Source organism: Propithecus coquereli, unplaced genomic scaffold, assembly GCF_000956105.1.
Source record: "Propithecus coquereli isolate 6110/MARCELLA unplaced genomic scaffold, Pcoq_1.0 Scaffold117, whole genome shotgun sequence".
Lineage (NCBI taxonomy): Eukaryota > Metazoa > Chordata > Mammalia > Primates > Indriidae > Propithecus > Propithecus coquereli.
In genome coordinates, this window is record NW_012135747.1 from 1,633,725 (window position 1) to 1,644,735 (window position 11,011).

The 11,011-nt window shown below is 39.9% G+C and overlaps 1 protein-coding gene across 1 annotated transcript in view; it reads right to left on the minus strand.

Annotated features, from left to right (window-relative positions):
* Window positions 1–11,011, minus strand: part of DDX21 (DEAD (Asp-Glu-Ala-Asp) box helicase 21) — a 26,265-nt gene extending 15,254 nt beyond the window's left edge. The window contains exons 1-8 of the mRNA XM_012658922.1: window positions 10,839–11,011; window positions 8,420–8,863; window positions 7,088–7,163; window positions 5,902–6,080; window positions 4,547–4,664; window positions 2,787–2,972; window positions 1,327–1,472; window positions 428–577 (exon numbers count right to left, since the gene is read on the minus strand). Coding sequence (XP_012514376.1) covers window positions 428–577; window positions 1,327–1,472; window positions 2,787–2,972; window positions 4,547–4,664; window positions 5,902–6,080; window positions 7,088–7,163; window positions 8,420–8,863; window positions 10,839–10,925 — 1,386 coding nt within the window. The 5' untranslated portion in view covers window positions 10,926–11,011. The remainder of the gene's footprint in view (window positions 1–427; window positions 578–1,326; window positions 1,473–2,786; window positions 2,973–4,546; window positions 4,665–5,901; window positions 6,081–7,087; window positions 7,164–8,419; window positions 8,864–10,838) is intronic.

Sequence of the window (11,011 nt, forward strand, 5' to 3'; positions counted from 1 at the left end):
CGGGCACGGTGGTGCATGCCTGTAGTCCCAGCTACTCGGGAGGCTGAGGCAGGAGGATCGCTTGAGCCCAGGAGTTTGAGGTTGCTATGAGCTAGGCTGATGCCACGGCACTCTAGCCACGGAAACAGAGCCAGACTCTGTCTCAAAAAAAAAAAAAAATCTGACAAGAGCAATCAAACTTACTTTGTCAGTATAACCGTAGATTTGAGCCACCATTTCCTCATCTGTAAGATGAGACATCACGACAGATTAGTTGAGCTCTAAAATGTATATACTCTGACCATTACTTGAATGAAATGTCCTCTCATTCGTAACCTAAAATAAACTGGAAGTCACTGGATGAATGAAAACTAGACCCAGAGCAGGTATGTCCAAGGTAAAGATTTGTTGATAGCCCCAGCTTTGCAGGCATGAGGGGAAAACCAACCTGCTTTATAGCTGAATTCTGTGACAGCTCCTGGGCTTCTTTCTTGGTTTCACAGAAGACGATAGTGCGTCCTTGATGACCACTATATACTCGGATCACATCCCCAATCACTGCTGCCCTCTGAGTCCAGTGGCACTTGATAGCCAGATGCTTATAAGAGACAAAGAAAAAAAATCTATTCAGTAAGACCTTGCTGGAACCTGAAATCTGCTCAACACTAATGATCTAATGTCTTAGTACTGGAAACAACTGCTCTAGCCTGGCAACAGCTGTCTACTGCCACCATTGCTTAGAGAGTAGAAAAACAAAACAAAATACTAAATAAACCATTAAAGCAGAGAGCCATATATGGTCTGTTCCCCTGTGTCTCTCCCCTTTGTCCAGAGAGCATCTGGCTTCTTTATCTATTTTCTGACTTAACCAGGAAAATGTAGGAAAGGAAATGTCATTCCCCAGATTCCACAGGAAATCAAATAAGTGACGAGTTTCTGCATGTTTTGTCCTTTCATCCAACTAAAAATGCAATCCATAGTCAGTTACTATATAGGTCTGTTCCTCAGGTGAAATGAAGTTAACTGGGTATCAGACCTGAAGATAAAAACAGCTTCAACGCAAAGCACTAAATTTCTCTGCTGCCCCCAGTGTCTAAGTGTGATTTCCTTATTTATATAATTCACAGATTTAGGTTCCACATGATTATGAAATAAAATCAGGCTACCAGATAGTGACATTTAGGAAACACAGATACCATATACAACTCAAATAGAAATATATCTTGACTTGGCTTTTAATATGGATTTACTATTTATCTGGGAAAAGGGTGAATTTGCCAGTCTTAGTATTATCAGAAAAAGATATACAATTTTATATTAACTCCAGCAACTAAATAAATTATTTACCTCCACAGTTATTGCCGTTTTCTGTGTCTTTTTACCAATCAGGTCCACCTGTTCATATGTAGATTTCATGTATTTCTTAGCAACATTAAATACCCACTGAGGGCAAGTTGCAGAAAAAAGCAACGTTTGGGGATTGTCTTCAGAATCTTCAGGGGGAAAAAAGTTAGTATGAGTAATTCAAACAAGCCTACATAGTATTCCACCTCACCTAGAACTTCCACGGTCCATCAACATTCATCAGCAACTACTTGAGGCCAAGTCAGGCATAGAAGACACAAAAAATGAAAGACACAGAGGTTTTGCAGTAGGCAAAGAAATACTGCTGAAGGAATTAATATAAAGGATCCTTGAAATAGCAAAAGTACTTTAAACTTATTTTGCTTTCTGTCCACTGGGCTTTATGAATCACAAAGGAAATCTGTCCAATGTAGCAAGACCTGGACAATTCATGAAGCCCAATAACCAAGCAGCAAATAACCTACAATAAACAAACCTGAACAGATTCTATATTCCCCAATACTTCATCAATATTTTATTAATCTAGAATTCTAGTCTACTCATCCTTTGGGTTCACTATTTGGTTTGTACTTAAGAAACCATTACATTCTCCTACATTTCAAAAGACAATGTAAGGCGGTAGAATCCTTTTGGGAAGCAATCTGACAATGCATTCAAAGAGCATAAGCTATTTACGCATTTTAATTCAGTAATTCCACTTCTGGAAATCTATCGTAAAGAAACAATTCCAGATATTGAGGTGTGAGAGAAGCTATCTGCATGAAAGTGACTACAAGTAGAAATATTTACATTGAAAAAAATTAAAATAGGCATAGTGGAATTAAATCATGGCCGACCACTAAAAGGAATATCATCCTGAATTTTTACATGTACAGTCAGATTATAATTAACACATACACTAACTAACACACACAGTCAGGGAGAGATATACCAAAAGCAAAACAGAATATGGAATTTTTCTTCTTTTACTTTCCCAAGTATTCCCCACTGTAGTTATGTGATAAATCATGACTTTATTTTTTTTTTAAGACAAGGTCTTGCTGTTGCCCAACCTAAACTGTAGGGGCATCATCATAGCTCACTGCGACCTCAAACTTCTGGGCTCAAGTGATCCTCCTACCTCCGCCTCCTGACCAGGCACACACCACCACACCCAGCTAATTTTAAAAAACTTTTTGTGGAGACGGTGTCTCACTGTTGCCCAGGCTGGTCTCAAACTCGTGGCCTCAAGATATCTTCCAGCCTTGGCCTCCCAAAATGTTAGGATTACAGGTGTGAGCCACTGTGCCTAGCCATGACTGTTTTTTTTTTAAAATCCAAGTTTGCCTGAATAAAATACGTCCCCTTCCAATTTCACAAGGCTTCATTTATCTCTTAGAAGGCTACTTAATCACCACCCTTCCTTTGGTCCCCTGTATCAGTGTCTCAAATTTGGGGCTTACCTTTTTTATATGCAACACTTAAAATCTCTTCCACTTGATCAGCAAAACCCATATCCAACATCTGATCAACTTCGTCCAGGACAACATGCTTAAGTTTGGTGAGATCTAGCTTGCCATTCTGCATGTGATCTTTGATACGACCTGGTGTCCCAACCAGGATATCAATCCCATTCCGCATGCGTTCAACTGTAAAGAGCACCAATGACAAGATTTGCTGGGTTTTTAATAAGTCTTTTATCAGTGTAGGTATCAGAATGTACTGCCATTCTAAAATATTTATTAAACAACTACCGACTACAAAGTAGTATGTTTTTGTTTTTTTCTTGTGACAGAGTCTCACTTTGTTGCCCTGGCTAGAGTGAGTGCCATGGCGTCAGCCTAGCTCATAGCAACCTCAAACTGCTGGGCTCAAACCATCCTCCTGCCTTAGCCTCCCGAGTAGCTGGGACTACAGGTGAGCCACCATGCCAGGCTAATTTTTTTGTTTCTATTTTTAGTTGACTGGCTAATTTTTTTTCTATTTTTAGTAGAGACGGGGTCTCACTCTTGCTCAGGCTGGTCTCGAACTCCTGACCTCAAGCAATCCTCCCGCCTCAGCCTCCCAGAGTGCTAGGATTACAGCCGTGAGCCACTGTGCCCAGCCAAAGTAACATGTTAAGTAATGAAGATAAAGATACTCAAGGCGCTCTTTATCTAGTGGGAAAAACATGTAAGAAGTGACAGTCTGGTTTATGAAGTGACATAAAAGAAAAATGCACCACTGGGGGATGGTAGCACTGGAAAGAAATGACTTCCTTGGTTGGTGGAAAGTATCTAGGTTTCACAGATAAACTGAGGATAAGAATCTTAAAGAAACAGTAACTTTCTATAAGGCAAGCAGGTATAGGGAGGATGAGACAGGAGATGGAAGGGCAAATATTCCAAGAAGGTATAAAGACACTGTGAAAAATGAAGTTCAATATAACTGGGATGAGATGGTAATAATGTAGCTTTTTACTGAGTTGCTACTGTAGTCTAGGGATCTCGTTAGGCACTTTACAAACACTATCCCATCCAATCTCCACAACACCCCTGCAGGGTGGGTTTAGTAATCCTGTTTCACAGATGAGGAAACTAAAGGGCAGAAAAATTAAGCAGTTTGAACTTGAACACCACAGCTACTCTGTGAGCAGGGTCTAGATTCAGGTCCTTGTGATGCCAAACCCTATGTTCATTCCACCACAGCTAGAAAGACATAACCACGAGCTTTGTGTGCCAAAGCTAAGATGTTTTTCAATGCCTTAAATCCTTTCCTGATTTATGTATCTGCTCTACATAATAAAGCTCCAAGGTCTTGAACTGGCAAGTAATGGAATATTAGAGCAGGGGCTGTAACATTTGGGCCCTGGGCCCCAAGCAAAGAAAGCCTGTCTATGCAAGAAAGAGGCAAGGATGCAAAAAAAAGGGCAGAAACCCAAGGTTCAGATCGATAAAAAGAATAATCTTGAATTCTGGCTTTCTGGTTCCCAGGACCCAACTAGATGCTGTTGTCTTGGGTTCAGTAAGTTACCTTTGTAGCCTCTAGATAAAAATATAGATAGATAATACAAAAGTCCTAAGAACCATATACGGGATTTGCTCATCATCATGCAGGACCATGTTCTTGGCCATATTTAAATGAGTAGAAGGTAAAGAAGCCAGATGTCAAAGCCAGAAGAAATCCGATCAGGATATCCAACAACGGATGGCATTTTCCTTTCCTCACTTTAAAATTTACTTACTTTGACCTCCATAGGGTGTCCCACCATAAAAACAGGCCACTGCCAACTTTTTTGTGATGTCACTAAAGTCTTTGCTTACTTGATTTGCCAACTCTCTTGTAGGTGCAAGAACTAGTACCTGAAAAGGAAAAATAATTGAATTCAGTTGTTTCTTAATCAATTTGGAATTCACAAGAAAGTTCAGTTCATCCTAACAAGTATTTTCAAAACATCTATTATGTGCTTTACAGTGAACTGTATGTGTGGAAGGATCACAAATATAATACGGTTCCTGACAAATATTCTCCCTAAGGAAAGCCTGTTACCAGGTCTTACCTATCAGAAGAGAAGCAGATGCCCAAATGTATGGTACTCCAGCAGGCTGGAGAAATTGGGAAAAGTTTTATAGAGCTACCAGTCCTCAAGGAATAGCATTCCAAGAAAAGAACAACCTGAGCAAGGAATGATACTGAGCTTTTACAGGCTCCACTAAATACTTTATGTGCCTTCAGGCAACTGGGCCTCAAAACCTATAGGCTTAACTTCTACATTATAGTGAATTTAAAGGAGAAAAAAGTTAGGTAATAAGGCCAAAACTGAAAGAGGCTTTGAATCCTACAGCAGTCTGTGTTTGATCCAAGACATACAACATGAAACTACTACAAATCCTTGAGAAGGGTAGCAGCATGAAACAAATGTGACTTCAGGACAATCTAATACATTCATCCAAAAGATATTTAATGACCATCTACTATGTGCCAGGCAGCACTATTCTAGGTGCTAGGGACATAGCAGTAAACAAATGAATTAATGATGGGAGGAGCATGAACACTGGAAGGCCAGTGAGCAAGTGAGGTAAGGACAGAAAGACAACTGCAAGAACCCACAATCGATGTGACAACATGGACATCCCAGGTTTATCGGTGAGGTTAAAGTTTGCCAAATGCCAGGTTCTCTAGAAATGAGCCCAATGGACACCATCCTGATAAGGGGCCTTAGCCTCTTCACCTCTCTGAGTGCCCTGCTTCTATTCATCGGTCTCTACTACAAATGCTTTCTCCATCTAAGCAAAAATGGTCAAAGACACTTGACCAATGTTGTGAGTCCCAGGGACAACTAACTGTTTGAAGGGAATATGATGAGCATTATTAATATAGACGATCACAACAATGCAACAAATTACAACATTTACACGTACAGAGTTTGTGGCCAACAGTCTTAAGAATTATCCTGGTTTATCCTTTAGAAAAAGATCCACAGTAAATATAACGGGTGACTATAAGAACACAATAATAAATAGTAGGGTATGTAAACACAGTCCAAGAGATGTTTTTTTCTGTGCTGATTTGGAGCCCCTGAGACATGTGTTTAGTTACCTTAGGGGAACGACCTCTTTTCCTGTCTTGCAGTTCTCCCTGAAGCTTCTCAATCAAAGGGATGGCAAAGGAGAATGTCTTCCCAGTTCCTGTCCGTGCCTGTGCAACTAAGTCCTTCCCACTGTAGACATGATGGAAAGTCTTTGCTTGTATGGGAAACAGGAAAGTCACCCCTCGGCCTGTGAACAAATGACTGTGTTACCTGACACCTGCAATTCCTAAAATAACAGCCATCCTGAAGGACTGAAGCACACTCATGCTTCTGGTCCTGCAGAATTAAGGAATTCTACCTTCTGGTCAACATCTACAAAGTTAGGCTAAAATATATTCTTTTTTTTGGAGACAGTCTCACTCTGCTGCCCGGGCTAGAGTGCCGTGGCATCAGCCTAGCTCACAGCAACCTCAAACTCCTGCACTCAAGCGATCCTCCTCCCTCAGCCTCCTAAGAGGCTGGGGCTACAGGCACACACCACCACACCGAGCTAATTTTTTCTATTTTTAGTAGAGACGGGGTCTCACTCTCACTCAGGCTGGTCTTGAACTCCTGACCTCAAGCAAACCTCCCATGTTGGCCTCCCAGAGTGCTAGGATTACCTCAAATATATTCTGACAGTAAAAAACCTGATTACAAAATATCACCAACACTTAAAAGTACCAAATTACATTATTATTTATTATTTTAACAGATTAAGTTGTCATGAAATTTCTTCCACAGGCCAAGATAAGCCTGAAAATTTGGTGTTCTGCAGTCCAGATTGTGCTGTACCTGATTTAAAAAGCACCTAGTTGAGCATCTGTAACTATCTAGCTAGTTTCACAGACTGTTAAGATGAGTTGAGTCAGGCCGGTGTCATTAACCTAGAGATGCCTGAAGAAGTGGAAGAGGAGAAAAAAAAAAACATCCCAAGATGGTATCAACTAATTGTTTAACTTCACCAACACTATTGATCATTACACTTCTGAATATACATATTGTACTGAATAAATTTTAATCACTTGTTTAAGAGGCAGCAAAGATCATCACTACAATAGTCCTATACTGAATATACAGGTCTACTTCATTATACAGTTACATACAGATTATCTATCCGACATTAAGAATATGTCCTGGCTCATCTCAACAAAAACAGTAGAACGCTTTAAAATAATATGTTCTAACATTGTATAATATTTCCAAGAATATTACCTTTGAGAAGCTTAATAGTCTCTTCAGATATGGGAAAATTAGAGAAAGCTCCTTCTTTCTGTTCCACAGGTATTTCCTATAAAGTAAAGGGCCACAGAAAGAAATCAAGAACTACCCATACAAGGTAATACAGAGAAACCTTCTAAGAAAGAAACAAACAAAAAAAGCTATTCAAAAGCAACTGTTCTCAACACATCAGTTTAAAACCGACCAACAAGACACAAAAATCTTGGTATACAAATTGAGACTTGAAAAGGAAATAGTTTATAAAATCCTAACAAAAGAAAAATCTATAGCAAACATATACTGCACATATGTATGACGAGTAAAGGAAGATTTGTCTCAACTAAGAACTATTTTCTACAGCATCTCTTGTATACACACATCCACGGAAAATAAGGAACAAGCATTTATGAGTTAGTGGTCACTGTGACATTATTTGATAGTAAAAAAATCTGAATGTTCAGCAAAAGGAATAATTAAATGAATTTCTAAACATTTATATGATGGATTATATAACCTTTAAACATATTAAATATTTAAAAATGGGAAAATGCTTATACGAAAACAGAAAAGTCAGGATACAACATGGCATATAGTACATTCTTAATCTGATTAAAAAATAATAGATGCATACATAAAAAGTACTGTAAGGAAACATCAAAATTTAACAACAGATTACCTCTGTACCTGAAAAGTGCTTAATATTTACAGCTTGAATGCATGCTGAAATTCTAGGGATCTTTTTTATAAATTTCAACATTTTCTAAATTGTCTAAATCACGTATTTTTTTACAATCAGGAAAAAATATTATAAATGTTGATCATGACCTATAGCAAATAGAAAATCAGCATTAGGATTTTTCTTTCATGACTAAGTTTCTGAAAGATAACAGATATTAGGTTCTGGACATTTAATCATCCTTTTCAACTCAGGTTAGTTAATGGCCTGAACAAAAAGATTTATGCAATCAAGCAAGCACCTTTTCAGGGGTTCCACTTAATTATGATTTATTAAACCCCTTAGAGGGAAACTAGGATCCATTTATACAGCTATATCTTTTTGTTGATGTCTGACTTGCAAATAAGCAGACCAAGACCATCACTAATCTTCAACAGACCTGCATATTTGCAGAGGAGGCATTCTGACACCACATAACTTTTAAGATGAAGTCGTACTCTGCACCTCAAGGCATTCCCCCACAGCCCCACCCATGAGGTGGTGACATATCAAATTTTCTCCTACTATTAAATAGTATGTGTAGCAACTGCCTACTTATTTATCAAAAACAACAATGAAAGATATATTCTATCTTTAAAGTGAAACTTTACCTGTTCTATCTCACTGTTACTTTCTTCACTGGTAGCTTCATTAGAGTTAGAGTCAGGTTCAGAATGAGAGAATCCATTCTTCAGTTCTGGGCTCTTCTCTTCTATTTCTCCATTCACTTCTTTTTCTTTCTTCATCCTCTTGGGCTTAGAAGCACCTATTTCTTCTTCAGAAGGCTCCTCACTGATTATATTTTTGGTTTCAGGAGAAACAACTTTCTTTTCCAAGGGCTCCTTTTTCTTTTTCACACTTTTGGTTTTAGCAGAAACAATGTCATCCTGAGTTGGCTCCTCTTTCTTTTTTGCCTTTTTGGATTTAGGAGAGTTCATGTCAACCTCAGAAGGACCTGCTTTCTTTTTAACTCGTTTAGCTGTGGAGGGAATAGTTTCTTCCTCTTCTGCTGCCTCTTCAGTATTATTCGATTTTGTCTTCTCTCTTCTATCTTTCTAAAAAATTAATAGAGAAAACACAAACCCTAAACAAGGCATTTATACATTTGTGTAATTTATCAATTCTGGACTATTTCAAGATCACTGTCAATTATGATAAACAAAATTTTGGGCCATTTTATGGAGGTAAGTATATTCAACAGTTTCATTAGTTTGGAAAATCAAAAGTACCTCTTAGTAACTATTGAAGTCACGTGGCTGAACAATTATAAAACCAGATTTTCATAAGGGACTTGGAGTAGCTCATTAGATACTCCAACAGGCTCTAACCTAAACACTATAGAAAGTGATCAAGGTTAAATTTAATTCTGATAGAGTAATAAGCCCATATATGTCCATAGACAAATGATGTTAAAAGAGATTTTTCTTTCTCCCTGCTAAAATTCCAGGTATAACTGGAATTCATAATATCTGTGACTTGTCTATCTCACAAGAGCAAATGGATTTACATAAAGACACTTTATGAAACAAAAAGCTATAAAAATTGACAATCTATCATCCTATACATAAAAAAAGTACCTAATTTAAGTAAAACAAAATAAATACACAAGTTACAAGGATATGGAAGGGGTGAAACCTCAAAACCAAAGCAGACAGGTGACTATGGATCCTATCTGAAATTTCTGATCCTCTCCAACTCTTCATGTTACAAAAACAATTAGGCAGTGTAGCCTCCTAAGAACCTTTCTAGCAGAGCCCCACGCCAATCCCGCAAGTATGGAGACTATTATATTGAGCTAAAATCTGCCTCCCTGAAACTTCAGTACTTGCCTCTGCTTTGGAATCATAGATTAAGGGTAATCTCTCTGCCACATGACCATCCTTCAGATTTATGAAAAACAAACTAGTCTCCCCTCAAGATTTCAGTTCTTTCATCCCTTAGTTCCATCAATTAAACAGGAGTGAGTTTCCCATCCTGGTGGTCTTTTTTGGAATGTAATGCAGTTTGGTCATGTCCCTTTCGATTTGAGCATCCCACATTTTGCACACATTGAACACATTCTGACCACTACCTCCCCACCCGTGGGTACAAATTTGCCCTCCCGCGGCTTCCTACAATGCCAAAATATTGCTGTTGTAAGAGCTCTACATCAAAAAGACAAAAACAACAAGGAAAGAGAATCCTAAGTCATGTACAATGCAAATTCAGGAACAATCTTTGTTCCCACTGACTTTATCTCAGAACAGACTCAATCACAAGTTAAATCACTATCTAAGGAAGCAACAGCAAAGATGCAGACGGCTGTCAAGGTATTTTATGACGTACTGCACACTGCCGGCCTCTATTAAAAAAATATGGTGTATAGTTAGCACCACAACAGGTCTTTATATCTCCATGAGAAATCTGGTCAATAAATACTAAGAGGAACTGAATGAATTACGTCATCTTCTAAGGGTTGCTTACCGGAAAACAAACCGTACTTCCCTTAGTAGTGGTAAAAAGAACATCACTGCAGACACCGCCCACGTGCACAGATGAGGTTAATTAAGATCTCGCTGGTCTAAAGCTTCAGTCCCCATTTTGAGTTGATTTTATAATTCCCTTCGCGCACGCTCACACCGCGAGTTAAGACTGATCCAAGAACTTGGGGTCTAAGCTTGAACGTCTAACTCTGCGCACAGGGTGCTGGGCGCCCAGTCGCCTGGGACCACGTGGGACGCCCGGCCCTCTCCCTTGTCCGATCGGGCCTCTAGACCAGAGCTCCTGGGACCCGTGGTTAGGTAAAAGCCGAGAAAAAGAGGTCGGCGTGCGGCGGACCCAGCTTTGTCCGGCCGGCAACGCGCCCACTGGCCCAGGAGAGCACTCCTCTTGGGCACCGCTTGCCGAGACCCACGCCTGGGCTCTGGACGTGCTGCTCCTCGCCGCGCGCTACACGTTCCCAGACCGGGCACTTCCCTCGTTCCCCAAGGGCCCCGCTCTTCTCAGCGCCCCGGCCCTGGCCCGGCCTCGCCCCAGGTCCCGCAGTATCACCTTCTCGGCTTGTTTTCGCAGCATTTCTACTTTTTTCACGGTTGTGTATGATTCCAAACCGGCGTCACTACGGAGTTTTCCCGGCATTATTCAGCACAAGCTCCTCAGGCCGACCGGTCTCCTCAACCGCGTGGAGAGGAAGAGACAGCGCCGCCCCTCGACTACACCCAGCT